The sequence below is a fragment of the Budorcas taxicolor genome, chromosome 1 (genome assembly GCF_023091745.1).
Source record: "Budorcas taxicolor isolate Tak-1 chromosome 1, Takin1.1, whole genome shotgun sequence".
Classification (NCBI taxonomy): domain Eukaryota; kingdom Metazoa; phylum Chordata; class Mammalia; order Artiodactyla; family Bovidae; genus Budorcas; species Budorcas taxicolor.
The window spans coordinates 37434950-37457494 of NC_068910.1; the positions used below are offsets into that span (position 1 = coordinate 37434950).

Genomic DNA, 22545 nt, shown 5'->3' on the forward strand with positions numbered 1-22545 from the left:
CTTGAAAGTGTAAGCAAAGAGGTAGGTGGCAAGTCTGTCTGTCTAGAACTTTACCTTAAAAATTATTTCTTACACCTAAAGTATCCGCATCCGAGTAGATATTTTTTTACATTATTTAAACAAACAAGTTTAGCTTTGCTTTTATAGTTTACTTACAGAGTTTCTCACTTTACATTGACCAAAACAGCCTATGAAATACATCATTGCCTCTAGCCTGTAGGAAGGAGAACGTGTTTTAGCATCTGTGCTCCACAGTAGTCTAAGTTCAGATTCAACTTTGAAACAAAATAACCAAACACTGAGCAAATACACGAGATATTGCTATTCACTAACAAACATGTTAAGAAGAAAGACTTTTATTTTGGGGCTCAAACTGCATATTATAACTCTTTATTTTCAAAATTTACAAATCAGTATCTCAGAAACTAAGGAAAAGGAACCAAAGCCCTTTTACCATGTACACATTTCCTTGCCTCTTTCAAAAAGGAACAGTACTAGAGCTTGGCACCCTACCTTCTGGAACGTCTGCCCTTTGGAGCACTGATGCAAACACGCCATTCTGTTCTGTGTATCAGGATCAAATAAATGATGGACTGCGTTAATTACAGCGACTGATTGATAGGAATTTCAGATTTGTTTTGTGCAGAAAACATGCTCACCAGTTTCACAGATGTCTTCATGTCCCCTCAGTGATAACACTACCAGGCATAGCAAGAGTCCACAGGATAACAGCACCAAGCTCCTAAAGTAGGTATTCCTGCAAACCAAGTATTCTAGACTGCTTCTCATCCTCTTCAATAGAACATCTTAGTTTAAATCTTGAAATCCTGTTGTTCGACTAAGAAACTGCAACCTTCCATATAATGTTGCTTTTACTTAGGTATGCATCAAAAGCAGTAATTTCCAAAGCAGGTCTTGTGTTAGAATACCAATGTGTTAAGTAACCTTATCCCTACTGTATTTGTTTATAAGCAGAGTATTACTTTGTCAGGGCTTATGTCATCTTCCATATCTGGGATGGTGGGCAACAGAGCAGACCGAGTCAAACCCCAGAATTTTTGAGGTGACATGTCTTTTTTGGTGGCTGTGAATTTCCATCCAATATGGCTGGCACAGATCCTGCACTGAGCAATAGTCCAGGCATACCTACGAGATTAAGGAAAGGTAAATCAGCTCAGGAAATGCATCTCTGTATCCCACCCTATCAGAAACCTGTTAGAACTTGGCTACTAAAAGATCTTTCTAAGGATGGGGAAGAGAAAACTCAAAGCTTTGATTTATACAGTTCCCTGAAACAGACCTCACAAAAAAGATTTTCTAATTTGTATCAAGTCATCATGGCAATGCATCAGTCTTTATAAAGCTACTTGACTGTGCTCTTAAGCCATGCTTAAATTTTTTCTCCAGTGCCAAGGAAGAAGGACAAAGAATGTCTAATTAATACAGATTTCTTTATACAAATTGCTGGCTGCCAGGAACACACTGTAAGTTGTAGCAGCATTTTCTTAGTTGTTTTACATTGCAGTCAAGTTAGGAAATAGCAATAAGATTTAAGGACTCCTTTTCTAAAAGAATGGTTTTGTGACATAATTTAACCAAAAATATAAGCCCTGGCATTAAAGGAAAAAATCCCAAACAAATCAGAATTCACCCAAACCATGTAATGAAACTTTTTCTCCAGGGATCCATATTTAGTATTTTCAGTAACCAGTTAATTCTACTTTTAGTCCTTCAGAATGCTACCACATAAGATTGGCCAGTCCAAGTGGTATGGTTCTAGGTCCAGAATAACAAATCTAGTCACTAAGCTCTGCTCAGCTTGCCTCTTTCAAAAATAAAAGGCTGAGCCAGCATTATTGGCTGAAGGGATCCCACAAGTTCTCAGGTAGTGGCGTAGGTCCCACAGTCATACTTTGAAGGTCAGTAGGTTAAGCCAAAAAAAGCAAAGCCTGCAAACTAGAAGAAAAGCTGGATTCTGCATGTTTTATGTGTATCACTGCTTGGGTAACAGTCGCTAATTTTACAAATTATAAAATACAGTGGACCCTTGAATCCACCTATGATTTATAGTTGGTCCTTGTATCTGCAATTCACTCTGCATCTAACAATTCAGCCAACAGAGAAGCACCAGTATTATAGTATTTTACTACTGAAGCACACCTGCATCTAAGTGGAAAGTGGAAGTCAGCAGTTCAACAGCATGCTGTTCAAGGGTCAACTCTAGTTTCACTGGATTATGAAACAGTTGATATTTCATTTTCCTGTCAGCTCATTCTGAAGGGGTGTGGATCAGCCATATAGCTGATTTAAGGACTGCAGCTCACCTGACCGTACATTCAATGAGACTGTGTATGAGTACCTTTTTCTAGCCAGTCATGAAATGAACGTTTAAATAGCTATTTATTTCATTGCCTATTTCTGATGATAAATTCTAGCAACTCTCCTTAATACTCTTTTGAGCTTTCCTGCTCAATTAACGCACGCACACAAACCCAAAAGGGGACGCCGCTACATTACCCAGGAAACCAGCTGTGGTCTGTAGAAGGCCGGCCAATCAGGTTCAAGTTGCAAGCCTTATACACGGTAAGCGTCTCATGCACGTACCCGTGAGGGTTCACATAAGCTGCCATTGGCCCACATAAAGATAAACTAGAACAGAATCAGAAGAGTCAATATGGGGGGAAAGATCCAACAAAGTTCACCAAGAAACGAGGTTAAAGAACTATAGTGCAGTTAAAACTAACAAGAGGCTGGCAGTCAGCCCAGTTTTATTTGGTTTATGTTCTCCCTTGTGGCTTCCCCTGTGGCTCAGCTGGTAAAGAACCCACCTGCAGTGCGGAAGACCTGGGTTCTATCCCTGGGTCGGGAAGATCCCCTGGAGAAGGGAAAGGCTACCCACTCCAGTATTCTGGCCCGGAGAATCCCATGGACTGTATAGTCCATGGGGTCGCAAAGAGTCGGATATGTCTCAGTGACTTTCACTGGTTTTCATGATGACAAAAAGGAAAGTAGTACTAGTTTTTAGAATCTTCAAGATACACATTGTAATACACAGGGAGCTCAACTTGCCCAAAAAGGGCAAGTCCAATAAAAGGTTCCATGTGGTCATTCTTGGGCAGCTGAGTACTGTGCAAAAAGTAGTACTATGTGTCACACAGCATCAGTACATGTCCAGAAGCATGTCCTGCAAAACTCTGACCCTATGTGGCGAAACTGATATTTGAGTGAAGCAGTGCATAAAGCCGAGGCATTCCTGCTAGGTCCGTAAGTACTGAGAAAGATACAGTTGATAGGTTTTTAACAAGATTGGGGTGGTGGGGAGGTTTTCCTTCACCAGGCTCACTCATTGCTGTGAATAATCCCGTCCACACCCACTGCTGTTCTGGTACCCAGTCAGGAGGAGTGTCTTACCTACCACTGAGGTGACCTCCCGGATTTCATTTGCTGAGCATTTGTAATTTAATGGAGGGAAATACAGTCTTGCCTGTTGTTCTGTTAGGGCAGTTGGGAAAATGTACTCAGACGTGTACTAAAAATGTAATAAAGAGCTCACCTGAATATTTCATTTTTGGTGGTTATTTCTGTTTCTTGACATTGTTTACAGCAAAGTGATGTACACTAAAATATTTAAGAGAAAATTAGTGGGGGAAATGCTCCAAAGTGTTGATTCCTCTAACTGTAGTTTTAAAGACGGAACAAGGAAGACACCAGCTGATATATTCACTAAATTAATGACCCTCTAGGACACTCTGTCTTAGTCTCAAATGAAGTGTTTAAATAACCCTTTCAAATATTTTTAATGCAATTAAAATTAGTTCTCTTTCCATGACTACATGACTAGACACCCTACAGACAGCCTTGGTGGTCCCAACAGTGCAACACCCCCCACCCCAGACTGACTGAACGTGAGCCTCCAGACATTCGTTACTCACTTTATTCATAATGTCTAGTTCACAGCGAAGTCGCTGGATCGCACTACCGATTTTAAGGAGCTGAATTCGTAATACATCATCAATAGGAAGACAAGCAGCTACTCTGTAAGAAAAATCTGAGAGACAGGATAGGTTTTTCAAACTTTTAAACTTATGAAGCAGATACATATGACTTATGAATGCAGTAACATCCTTTTCGAATAAACCCGTCCCAGAGGCCACACTAAACAGTTATAGACAAGACTAAAATGCATCAGCTCTCAAGTGTATATATATGTATCTTAAGGACGTAACTTATTTTCCCATACTTGTTTTTGTAAATGTCTTGAACATGAAATCAAATCCATGTTATCAGAAGTCACTTATTTACTAAAAGACTAGAAAAATAGTTAAATTGTACCTAATTAAGTCTTGGAACTAAGGTGACCTTTAAAGGCACCCTGAAGACCAAGGAAGGGAGTCTTTATAACCCAGACAGTGTTTCTGGATGCCAGCCGTTTACTGCAACCCGAGCCTTTTATGTCTAAAATAGGAATGCTCAGAATTTAAGACCCTTGTTATAGTTAACTAAAAAAAAAATTTTTTTTCTGTAATTCATGAAAACAAATGCTTTTTCAGAATAATAATAAAAACATTTTGGTTTCATTAAACAGAAAACAAAACAATTTTAGTAAAACATCACAGGAAGAAAGCTGATTTTTCATACCTATTGGATTTGAAGGAAGAGAATCTTCTTTGAGATTTTCATCCCATTCGCGTAGCTGTTTCTTGATTCTATCCATTAAGGTTTCCTTGTTTGAAACGAGCCACAGTAAGGTTCACACACTTTACACTTCACTGTCAGCTTTTCAACTCAGTAAATCTAACATATTAGTAGCAATGTAAGTGGTTACTGCCTAGTAAAGTTCCAGTATATACGTGTCTGTTTTCTTACACAGAAATGCTTGCAGCCCCTGCTTAGCCCAGCATGAGGCTGGCTTTCTGGCCTCTCTCCGTCCCCTCTCTAGGAAAAAGCTGCACTAGCAGCTGCTACCTACACACCTTACCTGCTGCCTGTTTACCACATCAGAGTGCTCACTATCTTTTTGCAGTGGATATAAAAAATACTCTGGTCTATTACGTACTTGTAATGCCTCTTAAGCTGCTGAAGAGCAGAGTGAACCATCGTTTCCTTCGGTGCTGCCCATGTGCTAAGTGCCCACAACCTACCAGTTCAGTAAGCCCAGAGCTCCAGCTCTGCGGGCAGGCTGATTCCCAAGGGAAGCCTAAGACCCTTTGCTGCCTCCCAGGACAGTAACAGCACCTCTACCCCCATGTTATACTCAGGTTCTGCCCCAAACCACAGGAAAGTTAACAGAAATCAGGCTTTGAACATAGCCTGTGTCTGTGACCTACATTCTGTGAACTATCCCAACAGTCTCTTACTGAATTTTTCAAGCTGTCATGATGCCTAATATAAAAAATTTGAACTGGAAAAGCACTGTTGTATACATCAATTAGTACACTAAAAGCAGGACACAGAAGTGGACATACTTGTTTACAAGAGAACTAAAACCCTGTTAAGGGTTCTGCATTTTTCTAAATGTAACTCTAACCTGACAACAGAAGTTTAAATGCTTAACACACCCAAAGATGCCACAGCATCTTGTCCTGAAGTTACAAGCCACTATCCACTGACAGAAAACTAAAGATCTATACGGTCGAAGTCAGGTCTGTCTGGCAGTATGATTCCTGCCTTTTCCCCTTAAATGAATGGCACTAGTTCCAAAAATAACATGGCACTTGTTTCATCTAATGACCCTTATGACATGGCTTCTTCTAGAAGCAAAACTTTCAATGTAAGTTACTTACAGCATCATATAAGGAATACAGCCAGCGAGGCCATGAAGTCAAATTTGCACAATGAAACTTTCTCTGAAAAGAAAACAAAAGTCACTTAAACACCATAGAATCAAGATCGTAGGGTAGAAGGAACCACATTTAAAAACTGATCTTGGCCCACAAAGACCTTCTAATTTCAAAAAAGATGAAAAAGTCTGCAGAGAATCCCATAAGAGATGACTATACTTGACAAAGATGTTTTCACTTAATTCCTATAAAATTTCAGTAACTGATGGGAAGACTCAATAAGTAAGATACTAGTCCTCAGAGTATATATTCAATGTGACACCAATGAATTGGAATTCAGAAGCAATTTAAAGTTCATCTGAACAGATGCGTAAAAGCAACCAAGAAAATCTGGAAAGAGAAGTGTTACACAGAACATGGACGCTGCCAGGACGCACTGCAGCGGTGCTATCAGAGCAACAGGTTGGAAACAGCCTAGCCAGCTATCCACAGCAGTTCAGTATGATACGCTTACACCAGAGAGGGTGCTACACCTGACCCAAAAAAGCACAATACAAAGAATGAGCACATCTTCTCTACATACAAAACAAAGCCTGCACATCTACGACCTGTTAATTTTGTACAGAAGCCGTTCACTGACAGGGTGACACGTGACACTGGGCGGGGAAGGGCACTGTGCCTGCAAGACCAGATGGCGGGTTAGAGTGACCGCAGGAGTCACTTGCTGTGTCAGGTCCTCGCGCAGTCAGCAACGTAAACTATGAAAATAACATCCAAGTGATCGAAACGCTACAGTTTTTGTTTCCTTCATTTATCAAATCCTACTTGCTTGTAAGAACTGGAATGGAATGGTGAGCTTTTTCTAGATCCCGAGGCTTGCAAGCTCATAATGCAAGACACACAACTACAAGCTTACAGTGTATGCTGGGAAACCGTTCCTCCACTGGAGGAAGCCTCTGCCTACACTACACATGGCCTACCACTGCAAGACGTCTCTTTCATCCGTAAATACTACTGCTCTGACCGCTACTCTTACTACTACTCTGGAACAAGACAAAAGCATTCCTGTGGATAAGGTAATAAGCAATAGTAACCACACAAATCTTGAAAAGAGGAAAGCACTGATGGGGTTAGTGGCCATTACAAAATTACAAACTGTCAACAGTTACGTTATGTATCCTGATGGGGCATAAACAGACAGACTGATTACAGAACAGAAGAAAAATAAAAAACAGGAATCTGGTCTATAAGGCAGCACAGGTGTGCTGAGTGAACACAGCTACCCAGACAGGTGCTGGAGTCACACCAAGAGAACCACACACGGCTCAAAGCTCACATTCTGATGTCATTAAGAAGTGAAGTCAAAAGGAAAAAATGGCACGTTTCTTTGATGAATGAAGATTCCTTCACACAGGGAGGTATTGCTAGCTATGATTCAGAATACAGAAGTATTTAAAAAAAAATTCAACTATATGACCACCAAAATACAGTTAAAAGACAAATATGACAAATGAAAGAAAATGTTTGAAACTAACTGCAGGTAAAGCGATAAGCTTCCTTTACACACAGATAAGTGTGTAAAGAACTAGCAATAAATAGTAGGGGGAAGACAATTCCAATTAAAGGAAATAAGACATGCTCTTACACACAAAATGTCACACATCATTCACATTCAGAGAAATTCAAGGTAAACCCTCAACAAGCTCCTGTATTTCACTTAACCAGATCAGCAAAAAGTAAGCTGGATACTGTGCAGCCTTACTGAAACACTGAGTACAGAGATGAACAATCTCAAGCAAGAAACTTTGAAAATACATGTCAACATTACAAATGCAGTTGCCCTGACATCCGGTAATCTCACTTCTCAAATACTGACCTATGTGAAAGGTCATCTGTGTACATAACTGAGTCTAGGTCCGTCATTAATACAGAGAATACTGTGCGGCTTTCAAAATAAGAACGCTTTGAAAACCAGAGAGCGAAGAATCTCCTGCACTCTTAAAACAAGGTGCAGGACAGCATGGATCCTCCTACGTAAGAAAAAGGAAAGAAGTGAGAATATCTATCTGTGTTTTCATAAAGAAACTCTGGAAGAAGACTGAGAAGCTAACCTGTGAGCTCCTGTTTGTGGGTCCTGCCCTTGAGTTACGCTCAGTTCTTCCCTGCTCCGTATGAGAAGCAGGAGCTTATAAATTTAGCAGAGACCAGAAAGATGAGCTTCAGGCACTTTCTTATCTCGTTTCCACATTACATTTTTGCACTTCATACTCTTCTCATTAACATGGAAGGGCTTTATAAATGAGCAAACAGTGTGGGCAAGAAGGGAGTATCCTTAGAAACATATACACTGTATTCTAAGTAGGTTTAAACAACATTTTCCTCATTTTGAGAGAGTTTCGCTATAGTAAACAGTGAAGAGAAAAAGACACCGTGAGAAGAGGGAATAAAGAACTAGTTTTAAAGATCGAATCACTGAATGAGAAAGGTTTCCAGATAGAAGTGGGTCTGGAAGAGCACTGCCTGCTTATACTGACCTAACTTCTCAATCCTCAGGGACAGTGTTCCCTTGTCAGAATGGAAGATAATCGAAGCGTAAATACTTTTGTCATTTCGATTGTTTTGTTTTCAATGGCAAATGTTGAGAGGTTATGTACAGTTTCAAGGTCAACTGAATATACTTCTGGAAGACTCCACTCCACTCCTAGATCCTTTAAGTATCATTTTCTGGTGGAAAAGTGGGTGGCAACCCGATTAGAGTGAGTTATTTAAGAATCAACTAAGCTTCTCCCAGTTCTGGCCTCGTGAGCCGCTTCTCAGACACAAAGACGCACGAGGCGCTGCTGGGGCCGTGGCAGGTACAGCAGTCAGACTGAGTAAACACCACAGAGGGCTGGCCCGAGCCCCAGGTCGGCCTGAAGACAAGCACTGTGACAAGTCAGCGTCCACTGCAGGTGCAGCAGGCCGGCCCCTGAGACGGGTCCAGGCCCCTGGAATCCCCCCCCAGCGCCTCCGCCAGCCCTTCCCTGCACTCCCCGCCCCATGCCAGCAGAACGGCTCCCAGTGGGCGCTCTAAAGTGAGGCAGAGTCTGCAGGACGCCTGGAGTCCAAAATAGAGCGGCTGGTGTTTTTTCTCGGCCTAGTGATCTAGATCCAAATTTCAGAACCTAAGAAACTCTACCCGAAGCGTAAGCAACGGAATGATCAGAAAAAACACACAGAGGAAGGCATTCGTAGCTCTGAACACCTTTTATATCTCGCTCGTTCCTCAGCACCTTCTGTTTAATCCTCGGCAGTTCTGAACATGAAGAAAACCGACGGCCAATGTTTGAGAATCCAGAATTACTGGAGAAATAAGACAACGGGCAGGTCAGAGGATCTGGCTCCTAACGCCTGACGGCCCGCCTGCAGAGGCCTACGCCTGAATTCAACACGAACAAGCTGAGGTGCTTTAGCCACAGAACAGGAAGGAGTTAATCAGTAATTCACACAAAAGATTTTTACAAGTTCTGTTTGTCTAATCCAAGTTCAGGTTTAAGATGTCAAGATCCTACAGAGAAAACACAGAACTAGCTGTCCAGAGCACTTAAGCCAGGAATTAACTCCACAGACTCTCACTCTCTCCTCAGAAATGTGCTAAGAGGTAGCTTAGAATTTTTAAATGCTTAAGAATTTTTAACAAAAAATCTTGGTGTGGAAGAACTATTATATAAATAAAGTACTTAATACCTCCTGGAAAAAATATCCAATGAGTGAAACCCACAGCTATCTAAGTCCTGAGAGACTATGTATCCTGACACAGTGACCTCGCCACAGAGCATCTCAGCACCACCCAGGGCCGACACACTGCTGGGACTAAATGACTCCAGAGCAAAATCTCCCACTGTGCTACTGGTCAAATAAACAAGATTTACAGTATATGTAAAGCATCTGTATTGGGGACATCCCTGGTGGTGCAGAGTACAACTGTACTCCCAATGCAGGGGGCCCGGGTTCGAGCCATTGTCGGGAAATTAGATCCCTCTCGCTGCAACTAAAGGTCCTGCACATGGCAATGAAAGATCCTGCATGCCACGATTAAGACCCAGTACAGCTAAAGAAATAAAAAATTAGACTAAAAAAAAAGTATCTGTATCAAGTCCGAAAACAAAAGTACCGCACAGCTATACCAAGTTACTGTGAACTTCAGCTCTTTGCTATTTAGTCGCTACGTCACGTCAGACTCTGTGACCCTCCCAGACCATAGCCCGCCAGGCTCCTCTGTCCATGGGATTCTCCAGGCAAGAACACTGGAGTGGGTTGCCATTTCCCCCCTCTAGGGGATCTCTCCAACCCAGGGTTGAATCCTCATCCCCTGCATCTACTTCTGCTTTACTGACTACGCCAAAGTCTTTGACAGTGTGGATCACAACAAACTGTGGAAAATTCTTCAGGGATGGGATACCTTACTTGCCTCCTGAGAAATCTGTAGGCAGGTCAAGAAGCAACAGTTAAAACTGGACATGGAACAACAGACTGGTTCCACATTGGGAAAGGAGTACGTCAAGGCTGTGTATTGGCACTCTGCTTATTTAACTTACATGCAGAGTACATCATGAGAAATGCTGGGCTGGATGAAGCACAAGCTGGAATCAAGATTGCCAGAAGTATCAATAACCTCAGATATGCAGATGACACCACCCTTACAGCAGAAAGCAAAGAGGAACTGAAGATCTTCTCGATGAAAGTCAAAGAGGAGAGTAAAAAAGCTGGCTTGAAACTCAACATTTAAAAAACAAAGATCTTGGCATCCAGTCCCATCACTTCATGGCAAATAGATCGGGAAACAATGGAAACAGTGACAGACTTTATTTCATTGGACTCCAGAATCACTGCAGATGGTGACTGCAGTCATGAAATTAAAAGACACTTACTCCATGGAAGAAAAGCCATGACCAACCTAGACAGCATATTCAAAAGCAGAGACATTACTTTGCCAACAAAGGTCCGTCTAGTCAAGGCTATGGTTTTTCCAATAGTCATGAATGGATGTGAGAGTTGGACTATAAAGAAAGCTGAGCACCGGAGAATTGATGCTTTTGAGCTGTGGTGTTGGAGAAGACTCTTGAGAGTCCCTTGGACTCCAAGGAGATCCAACCAGTCAGTCCTAAAAGAAATCAGTCCTGAATATTCACTGGAAGGACTGATGCTGAAGCTGAAACTCCAATACTTTGGCCATCTGACGCGAAAAACTGACTCATCTGAAAAGACCCTGATGCTGGAAAAGATTGAAGGCAGGAGGGGAAGGAGACGACAGAGGATGAGATGGTTGGATGGCATCACCGATTCAATGGACACGAGTTTGAGCAAGCGCCTCAGACTGGTGATGGACAGGGAAGCCTGATGTGCTGCAGTCCATGTGGCGGCAAAGAGTCAGACACGACTGAGCGATTAACTGAACTCCTGCACTGGCAGGCAGATTCTTTACCGCTGAGCTATTCCCTCAGATTAGGGCCCTAGGATAATCTACATCAAAATTAAAACCTTCGATGATTAGTACAGGATTCTTCAGGTTACTACAGAAATTGTCTTTCCGTATTTTTAAAAGACATATCTCAAAAAGTAATTTTAAATTTAGACACTAGAAATTTTTTTCCTTTAGGGAGAAATCATAAATATTACGTATTTTATACTCAAAACTGATACATCTCACAGATAAGTACAAACAAGTTTCACTGGTATTTGTCCTACAAGAATGATCTAGTCAAAAGGATATACATAGGAATTAATGCCCTACAGGCAATACTTTTAAAGAGCGCCTATTCTCAAGCCAGCTTTGGTGATGTCCTTACTGTTGCACAAAAACAGCTTCCTTTCAGAAGCCCACAAGGAGGAAGCAACTGCCACTGCACCCTCTCCCACACTCTCCCCTGAGTCTAGGTGTTTATGACTCAAGAGCCAAGTGCCTCCTGTGACCAGTCTAATAAGCGTTTCCTGCAGCATTTAGAACCACAGCAAAGTAATTCATAACTTAAAGGCATAGTAGCTGGAATACCTCACAGTATTGTAACATTTTACTTGATTTTGCAAACTGCTCTTACATCAACAGCTGCCTATGAAATTTTAGAAACTCCAGCTATGAACAAATGCAACTATAGTATTGCTCAGAAGATGTCTGGGGAAGGAATCATGAGAGTTGTTGGTGTTTCTTTCTTTAAACAGGAAAAAAGCAACCTGTCTTTGCTTTCTGAACATGCATAAAAAAATCAGTTTCTCACCTTCTGGTATTTCTGCCACCATTTATATGAACACTGGTCTTCCCATGAGACAGGTTTTGAAGGAAATATCTGGCACTTATTGAGGGACTCTAGTTGAACTGCAGACATGGTCGAAGGCAACACACACTCAGGAAGAATCTGCACTTTAGCCTGCTGGATTCTAGAAGAGAGCCAGGCACGGTGTTCATTTTTAGGATAAACTAATTCTAATCACTAAGTTTCTAACCATTATGGATAGCTTCAAGTACTAAGACTTGCAAGGTTTTCTTTTTTAAACATATTAATCAAATCCTGATATTAAGATACAAGAAATTTTCAAAAAATACTGCATTTCATAAATCATACCAAAGTTAAAATCAAAGGTAACCAAAGGTTTTTCTATCTCACTATGGAATGGAAAATGCTATTTTTACATTTCAGACAAAGCCTGTAAATGAAATAAAAGTTAAAAAATTAATATACCACCAACCCCTGATGTGTTGAAACTTCTATAAAAATTTCTCATTCTTGGACACCCCACCCCACCCCTTATCCCACTTCTTTATGTTGCCTGACTCTTAAATCTATCTCTTCTCACGAATCACCTATACTAAGTAAGTAGGTAAAGGAAGAGAAACTCAAGAACCCTTTTACATGGATAAGACTAGAGAATTATACGTAGCCTTATTTCTATGTGTGTTCCTTTTCTCATTCTTAAACATTTACCCTGAATATGCAAAGAATCAAAATCCATATTATCTTTAAAAATTATTTCTACTCATATAGTAAGGTCATCCTTCAACAATGCTACTTGAGAATATCATAATTTTAAGTATCTTCTCATGAATTAATGCCAAAAGGCTGTACCTCCAAGCCATTGTCTTAGGAGGCACTGAAAGAATTATCTCCTATTATAACTTTTCAAATGCAGAAAGTATCAACACATCCAAATGCTGGAACGAAAAACACTGTTAGTCGGAAGAAGTCAAATATGTTACAAGTCTCTGCTTCACTATTATTCATGCTCAGGAAGTCTAAAGTGGCCTTTCATTGTGACCACTGTCTCAATCCACAAAAACTTATGACACTTTAATACTTCTGATTTATTAAATGAAAATAGCTAAACGTGTCTGAAAATATGTATGTTTACTGTCATGATGATATTAGACACACTCCACGCACTTCATTTCTCTCCTGCAAGCTCAAATTTAAGTCTACATGACTTTGGAAAATGGTAACATAAATCTGACTATGTTCAAGTGTTCTTATGTTATTAGAGCTCATTAAAAACAAAAATAACTAAATAATCATGTTTTCCTCAACTAATTCTTAAGATTTTATTATGATACAAACATCAATGCTACAGAAACATCAGCTTAGAGATTGTTTTGATAATTAGTGTACACAGGCTGTGTCCATCGCCTCAAGGGTGGACACTGCTCTCTGTTCCTGTGACGCACCCCAGCGTCTGCTGCACACACGGCTGGTTCTTCTCCCAGCAGCTGAGTTTTGCTTTTAACATAAACTAGTTTTATTTCTTCCCAACCTGTTGGTGGCAGTTGTTGTGCAATTATAGCTATATAATTTATACAAATATTTTTTGAAGTGGAAGGAGCTTATAAAACATTTTATTCAAGTATAGTTGATTTACAGTGTTGTGTTCATTTCTGTTATACAGCAAAGTGATTCTGTGGTATATGTATATACGTTCTTTTTCATATTCTTTTCCATTATGGTTTATGACAGGTTATTGAATATAGTTCCCTGGGCTATATAGTAGAGCCCTGTTGTTCTGCAATTTATGTAAATACTGTGGCAACCAGGAAAATAAGTACAAAATTAAAACTGCTTTAATGAAACACTAGCTTGAGTCCAAAAAATGCTTTCAAATCAGGTTCAGACAATTCTAATAGGGAGAAAAGTGCATGACTCTGGAAGGTTTCTGTGCTCAAAGCCCTTGTGAGTATCTTCGGAATCTCTAAAGAGAAACTACAGGTATGCACTGCAGACAGATGATGTAATGAAAGCAACTGATGCAAGAAAGACTAATGTCAGCTCTACCTGCAGACCCGACATAAAGACAGTCCCTGCCTCACCAGCAAATGTAAAACGAATAAAGGGGCATTTACATATTTTAAGTTAAAATAAAATGTTTAGGATATCTATGTATGTATTTTTATGAGTTCTAGTTTTAATCACCTTTTTTAAAAATTACTCACTTCAATTATGATAAGTACAAGGGCTTCTTTTGTAATTACAAATAGAGTATTAATCTCCCCTTCCTCTCTACATGTAAGAAATACTCAGGAATTTCTAAAGCAGTCCTACAGAGATGCAATGATACATTTCAACTTTTTTATTAATTAAAAAAAAAATTCCATCTGTTCAGAAGATGTCAAAGAAATACAGACACAACTTGGACAGGGCAGAAGGCAGCAGTATGCCTTGTGTATGTGAAGAGTCTTAATAAGGCACATCACTATCGCCTGGTCCTACATTACAGAGACAAGCAAACTGGCCTGAGTTGCAGATGTGCAAGGGGAGAATTGTGGTTTGGTGGGAAGAGCACTGGTTTGGAAGTCGGGGGCCTAGAACTCACCAGCGGTGCCCACGAGCTGTACAGCTTTGGGCAAACTTCTTATCTCCATTGCACTCAGGTTCCTTTTCTAAAAAAAGAGGGGCCTGCACCACACCCTCTCTAGTCTCTGCCATCTCACCACTCCCACTGAAGGCAGAGGGCCAGAAGGGCAGGGGACCCAGGGAATTCTCACTCCACGGAGGTCTTTTAAGACAGACATTTTTGTGAAAGCCGTGGTGGTGGGTCTAAGGAATACTAGGCCCTTTCCCAGTCCCGTCCCCCCTCATCAGTTTGACGCTAATCTCTACTTGAGTCCAGTGCACATCCGTTTACTTGCTTTCAGAGTCAAGGCTCTGTTGCCATCTTGTGTTCAAACTAATTTTCCACAATCACAAGTCACTGATGTCAACACCCTCAGAAATATACTTCTCCCCAAGTCAATTTGCTACTTTCGTTTCTGGAATATAGTACTCACAAATATTCAAAATTTTATAAGCACACAGGTAGGAAGTCCTTTTAAAATGAAACTGTCAGTAAAATCCACGGCACAAACAGCTTGCTGTCTCAGCACAGGGCCCTCAGAGGGATGCTCACTCATCCATGGAACACTCATGGTCCTAAGTGCAGAACACACGGGAGTCGCATCGACTGGCCTGAGCAGCCTGCATCTTGAGGGACAGACAGACAACACGACACTGACGACCTGTGTTCAGCGCGGTGAGAGTTCCCGGAGTGAGCTCTAGGGAGCACCAGGCGGGGAGCACCGAACCCCCACAGGCTCCGGCACTCCACCCTCCCTGCTCCTATGCTCGCTCAAGCCCCGAAGGGGGGCTGAGTACACTCATATTTATGAATGCCCACTATGTGGAAACTGCCCTCATGCAGTTCATATTCTTAAATCTTAAAAAAGAAACAAACCACCACCCTCTGAACGTCCTTGATTTCAGAAGACATTACCTGTCCAACACAGAGGACTGACAAGATTTTCAACTGCGACTACAGATAAGAGACCAATTCCCTAAGGCTGGGAGGACCCAGGAATTTGTATCTTTCTAAGACTTCACTAGTGATTCACTGAAACACACAGTGATGAGGACAAATGCTCTGTGGTTTTTTTGGAGGTCTGCAAGTGAACTGCATTTTTTAAAATGAGGTGTTCCTTAAGGAATACCTTAAGGAGTGAGGTATTCGTTCCTCACTAAGGAGTGAGGTATTCGTTCCTCACTAAGGAGTGAGGTATTCGTTCCTCACTAAGGAGTGAGGTATTCGTTCCTCACTAAGGAGTGAGGTATTCGTTCCTCACTAAGGAGTGAGGTATTCGTTCCTCACTAAGGAGTGAGGTATTCGTTCCTCACTAAGGAGTGAGGTATTCGTTCCTCACTAAGGAGTGAGGTATTCGTTCCTCACTAAGGAGTGAGGTGTTCCTGTAAAGTGCTCAATAGAACACTCAGAGCATTTCTAAACTGTATAGGGCACAGGGGTGACAAGCACTTCCTGACCACTTAGTAAACGTACGATCCACTGCAGTGAGAGAGCATTTGTGGCGGAGATGGGCACGCAGGGTATGTGGTCTCCCACACCCAGACGGAGCGGGTGGCAAGCGTGACCAGCACAGCTCTTGTGGCACCCGATGATGCACACAGCTCACCAGCCCTGACTTCCCACCCTTCCCAATTTGAAGAGATGTCTTCAATCCCAAAGAAGCCCTGTCCCAAATGACACTGCCTGTGGGGGTTACATCACTGCTCCAAAACCTAGAGGGGCATCAGAGTCACCTGGACATCATCAGAAAAGATGCTGCGGCCTCCTCCCCGACTGGTCACTCTCTAGGGATGGGAGGAAGGGCAGGAAGGCAAGTGTCTGTGGTTTTACTGCCCAGGTCACTGTGATGCCCAGCAAAGTTAGAAACCCCAGACTGTACTTTCAAAGGGAAAAGAACAACTAGGTACAAGCTATAAAACGTGAACGTCAGCAAAGCAGACAAAATATAAGAAAAGTACTTCATTTTACGATGTTTGAGGAGTTTTAAGATAGACAGACAATGTTTCTTACCCGTCTGACTGTGTCCTGATCTCAAGGACTTTGAATCTCTGTCTTCCAATTGCTTTCACTTTCACAACCTCGATTCCAAAATCTTGTTCTTCTCGGTAGGCATATATCTCTGCTGTTGTTCCAAATTGTGCTTCCCTTTCCTGTACATTACTTCCAAGGTAAATTTTAAAAAGGAAACAGTTTTAAACATTTAATTTTCAAATATGCAAAGTTGACAAAAGCAATATACATGGGAAAACAATTTACAGCAATCATTCTCATTGCAAAGCTATTTTATTTTTTTTAGAATCACATGGGGAACTGAGATATATAAAGAGGGCTTCAGGAAGTACAATTAGAGCCCACTAGCGGAAGAACAGATTTCTAGTCATTGAAAATAACCCACAGCTGACAGGGGTTAAACTGTCATTTCCCAAACTAAACATTCTTTTATTCAGCAGATCATCCTTTCTGCCGCTTATCAGCAGCTCTGTACTGGGTTGAGGGGGGAGGGGAGTGGGGACTTCCTGTATCAATTTCCTGCCCGCAGCACTGATTTCCTCTAGTTCTCATGGGACACTTGACATTTAGCTTCAACTTACCACTTGTCTACAAGAGGACAACTTGGGAATTTTGAGAGACAGAAAATAACTAGTCACTCCTTCGTAAAAACCATCCTTTACAAACAGTGTAAAAGCCGTCTTTTTCTTGAAGACAGCTCTTGAAAATAAGGTTCTAGAACTGTTCTTCATTATGTATTAATGATTTTAAAACTTTCACATACCAGAAAGTTAACTGTGTGTGAAAGTTAAAGCTTGACTTAGACGGTAATGATCACAGCAAAATACTCCAACTTCCACTTCCAAGCTTTTTATGGAAGTGTTTCACTTCACAGCCTTGTCCCAACTTCTACGCAGGCAAAATAGTAGTCAGTTTTGCCTTTAAAACAACCTCTCCTGTGAGTGCACAACAGAGTATTAAAGTCAGTTCACTCTGAGATTTTACCTGTACGCAAGCACTGCAAAGGTTCTGTCCTTCTGAATTAAATTCCGCACCATACTGACTTCTTGAGGACTGAAGAGCTGGAGAGGCAAGGTCTGCCCGGGGATCAGGGTCATCACCACCTGCGGCAGCACCGGGATCACTGGGCAGCTGTCGTCGTCGTGCAGAGTCCTGCCGTGGAACTCCTCCATGTCGGAGCCCAGGTACTGCAGAGGGCACACACAGGCTCAGTCGTTACAGACAGGCCACGGGACACAAGCTCAACAGACTAATGTGCAAACTGACAAGCACATGTGGACGGCACACCTATCCAAATAATACACCTGCCGTATCAGCGTCCCACAGGACAATCTGACTCCTGGAAGGAGAATTCTCAATTCCTTGTGAATAATCTCTCATATTCAAATTAAAGAGCATTTTTTAAACTCAAAATATTTGATTTTGACTAAGCTCGACACCTCTATGTCTGAAAAGCATAAATGACAAGTATAAAATGCTAGTTTGTTAAATAACACCCTGGAACCCTGCGGTACAGAGAATAAGCAGTACTTTAATAGCTCTATCACTGGCCAAGATATGAGGAGGGTGCCAAGTGTGCAAAGAATTACTTGTAATAGACAAAGTACCAAACTGCTTAAAAGTTATAGCTTAACACTATTTATCAGTTGGCAAGAAGCCCACATCCTCATCCACGATTTCAAGCTTGAGGTAATATCAGGTAATGCTAAAAGCAGTCATTCATTTTCAAGAACTTTTATCTACAGTTAAATGTACGCATCTCTCATACTGGATCTAATACAAAGTTACATACTGTATGTGATGTCGGCAAACTAGTGTCAAAATTTATGATGTTTGGTTTCTTGGGTTCTTTGATGTCCTGGTCTTCAACTTCCATTTCAATTTCATCTTCTTCCTCTTCCTCTGCTGCAAAAGTACAGTATTATAAGCAAAAAAAAACAAACAGAGGGAAGGAGACGTAAAAGCTATGTTCCCGTTCAAATACATAGTTCCTTCTTAGGGATTCCAGGCCCGTGGGAAGAGGAGCTCTTATGAACACCATCCACACTTGGGAATCTCGACAGGACTGTGAAGAGGCAGCCAGAGGGGGGTCTAGGCTGGGTCTGCCTCTAACTACTTCTCTTAAATCAATGTTTAAGTTTAGAATAGTTTAAGACTTACAGAAAATTTGCAAAGATGGTAGAGAGTTCCTTATACCTCACACCTGTTTCTCAATAGGTAACATCTTAATTACTGTGGCACACTTGCCATAACCAAGGAATCAGTGTTGGCATAGCACCATTAACTAAACACATTTCATTTGGGTTTCCTGAGTTGTTATCTACGATGCTACTTCTGTTCCAGGACCCTGCCCACGACACCACGTTACATCTAGTCGTCAGGTCTCCTTAGCCTCCTCTGGGCTGGGAGGGTCTCTCAGACGTTCCTTGTTTTTGATGGCCTTGACAGTTTTGCGGACTACTGGTCAGGTGCTTTGTAGAATGTCCCTCAAGTCGGAATATTCTTGGGGAGGAAGCCCAGGGAGGTGAAGAGCCATTTTCATCACGTCTCATCAAGGGGACACACTGCTGACGTGACTTAGAACTGCTGAAGCTGACCTGGATCACTGGTCAGGCTTCTCCGCTGGAAAGCTCCTTTCCCCCTCTTTTCCACACTGTACTCTTGGGAAGCAAACCACAAGGCACAACCCACATCTAAGGGGTAGGCAGGGATTGTGTCCCTTCCTTGAAGGGTAACTACCTGCATAAATTATTTGAAGTTCTTCTGCACAGGAGATGTATCTCTTCTCCCTCACTAGGAACCAGTTCTGACACAGCAGACAATTCACCCCACATGACGAAATCTTAGTTTACTCATTTGAAAAATGACAATGAACAAGACAGTCTCTATAAAGTTTTTTCAAGCATTTAGAGTTTCTAGAGAAGACAGAAAGGAAGGAAAGAGGAAAGGGCTAAAAAGCAAGCAAGCGCCTAAATAAACTTCCAAATAGATAAAATGGCTTTGCAAAACAGTTACTTTCTGCTGTGCATATCATTATTTAAATCTAACCACCTCCAGCTAGGTTCCTGACAAGAAAATATAAATGTTTTTCAATATGGCAACTGCTTTGGACTTTCTATTAATTCTTACAAAGTCCTTAGATACAAGGCTTTGCCAAAGAGAACAACCTAATTATTTCAACTTAAATTCAAATGTCCAGTGACTTAACACTGCATACAAAATTTTCCTAAGAACAAAAAAATTCAATGAGACCAAGAGATAACAAAGAAAAATCTAAACCGATGACAGAAATATACTGCGTCTACCTCCCTGCATTCACAATTCTGACAGCATGGCTTTCATTACGCACTTTTGACACTTCACTGCCCCATTATGCACTCTATTATGCAAGGTTTTAAAGGTCAACTTTTAGCTCAAAAGCTAGAACTCTTTAATTTTTAAATTTACATTTTAACTATTCTGACTTAATCTCAAAATGATTTCCTTCATATAAACTAGCCTTTCTTCCATATATGGCTGAAACCCACTTCCCCCTACTTGGCTATTTATGTATTATTTCATTTTATGTTTTTTTTTTTTTTTTTTGGCAGGGACAGATTCTTCAAATCTTAAATATTAAGCAACTACTTAAGCACTTAAAGGGAATTACTCTTCCAAACAACTCATACTCCATGGAAGTATGGACAAATGAATGTTTCTAAAAATAAGTCATATCTGATTTGCAGGAGCATGACTATGATATTGACAATCTCTCTGAGTCCCTTGCGCTCTCCATTTTTTTCAACAAAACACACCGTTCAGAGCTACCAGGGTGAAGCGTGATGACTCATCTCATGCAGGAGCACCATGTGGATACCAACAGAACATCAGCATCTTCCCTAACACACTGGATTTGGCACGGACAGAGTTGGGCTGATGTCTCTGAAAAAACAGCTCAGCTCTTTGACCAAATTCAGTTCAGCTAGGTTGCTTCCAGATGGACCACTGACTCTGATTCTAATATATTTTCATGGAAAAGGTCCTTTCCATACAGCTGGGGCACGCCTTCAGTCTCCTCCTCCTCTGGCCCACACCCCTCCCAGTGGGCAAAGTCATCTTCCAAGCACAGCTTCCCTTAGGTCTCAAGTCCATAACTGCTTCTCTCCAATCCATGGAACAAACTCACGATCCCACTGGCGAGAGATGCAAGCTTTCCAACACTCCAACCCAACCTACCTTCCAGGCCTTATCTTCTGCAAGCCAATCCTAGGTCATAATGCTTTTGGATGTCTGTAGTACAACACAGGGCTTTTCCCCAGTCCTTCTCAGCCATAATCAATCCCTCCCTCTGACAATTTACTTATCTGGCCTACATCAATGGCCTTCTGCTAGTTATATTTTCAGGAACCATATATACATGATAAACTTCTCCAAGTATCAGACTGTGCATTATACCTCTTTTTACCTTCAGGATACATAACACACTTCCTGCACACAGTGAAGTGACTCCGCTAATAGTCTCAGTTTGGCTGAGAAACCTCTTGCAAGGCAACTCTTGTCTACAGCATTCCATGACAAAACTGTACAATTATTCCGGACTTCTTTTCTGCCCACTATTCCAACATGAGGCCAAGGTCTAAATTTTCGCTAAACATAAAGGAAAGAGAATCCTGATTTTAATATCCCAGTTCTAAGTATCTAAAATTAGGTGTATTTTAACAGGTACTTGTACCACGTCCTTACAAGCCTAAGAACAGACCAAACACCGGCGCAGCACTGGGTGGTTAAGAGACACCAGCTATGCAGACAGACAGATCTGACTAGGACTCCTGGCCCTGCAACTGTGTGACCTTAGACAAGTCCCACACTAACCTGCCAATTCATTTCTCACCCACCAAGTCAGGACTACACAGTGACATGGGGAGGATAAAATGGAAAAATGCACGCAAAACGCCTGGGGCAGGGCCAGTGACACGGGAACACTTAATAAATTAGCTGTCACTCTTATGGTGGGGGGGATGAACTCCCAGAAAAGTCTGGGATGCTGGGCGGCCCCAGTCTCCCTCTTTCCCCACCCAGTTTCACGCCATTTCCTTGGAGCCAAGTTCTGGGCACACAGAGGATGGAGAGCACGGAGTCCCTGCCTTTGGGGACAGCCTCCTCCCTCCCCAAACCCTCGTCCGCATACTAGGGGAAGCCGAGATGCAGCAAGAACCACCACGGTCCCGGGCCCGCGGCCCCGAACAGGTTCTGCACCACCCGCCCGCCTCCCCGGCCCCGCCGCGCCACTTGCGCCTCTGGCCTCGCCTCCTCTCGCTGCCAGGAACAGGCCCCAGACGATTACCGGGAAGGAGCGGCAGGTGATTGCCCATGTTGTGCGCAGCGTCCTCCGGGTCTCCCTCGCCGGCCATGTCTGTTTACCCGCAAAGGAGCCTGGGACAGGGCGGCGCCCAGGCCGCCGGGGGAGAGCCGGTGCAGTGCCGCTGTCGCTGCGCCCCGGGCCACAGCTCCCCCTTGCGGCGCCCGCGGGGAGGACAGCGCAGTGGCCGGCCGGGACCGGCACCGCGGGCAGGAGGGCCGGCACCGCGGGACTAAGCGCTGTGTCAGCCGCCCTTCGCGCTCGCTGCGCTTGGTACAGAGCCCTCGCCTGTCCCCCGTCCCTGGTAGGACATTTCACACACGGGGAAACAGGCTCAGATTCTTCAGTCTCCACCTTGCTCTTGACAAGGGAGACGGGAAGCAAATAGGAACCCGTTTATACAGCCTTAGCTCCAATTCTTCAAATAAAAACTGTATACATGAAGACTGGGAAAATGCATCAGTTATTCCGAAGACGGCTGGGTTATACCTTAGTTTCTTTACAACAATCAAAAGTAGTTTTCATATATCTTTTCCAAAATTAATAAGCATTGGTCTGAAACAA

The 22545-nt window shown here is 42.2% G+C and overlaps 1 protein-coding gene across 2 annotated transcripts; it reads right to left on the reverse strand.

The window, feature by feature from the left end:
* Positions 1 to 128: 128 nt before the first annotated feature.
* On the reverse strand, positions 129 to 22037 carry CRBN (cereblon). 2 transcript variants are annotated; one of them, XM_052636179.1, is made up of 11 exons: positions 21967 to 22037; positions 18436 to 18548; positions 17628 to 17830; positions 16644 to 16793; positions 12035 to 12194; positions 5784 to 5846; positions 4639 to 4723; positions 3933 to 4048; positions 3554 to 3618; positions 2518 to 2649; positions 129 to 1146 (listed from the first exon to the last, which is right to left on the reverse strand). In XM_052636179.1, exons 1-11 carry the CDS (start codon positions 22031 to 22033, stop codon positions 966 to 968), a joined length of 1335 nt encoding a protein of 444 aa, XP_052492139.1. In that variant the 5' UTR covers positions 22034 to 22037; the 3' UTR covers positions 129 to 965. The 2 variants fall into 2 exon arrangements, with proteins under 2 accessions (XP_052492139.1, XP_052492144.1); XM_052636184.1 differs by lacking the exon at positions 5784 to 5846.
* Positions 22038 to 22545: the final 508 nt, after the last annotated feature.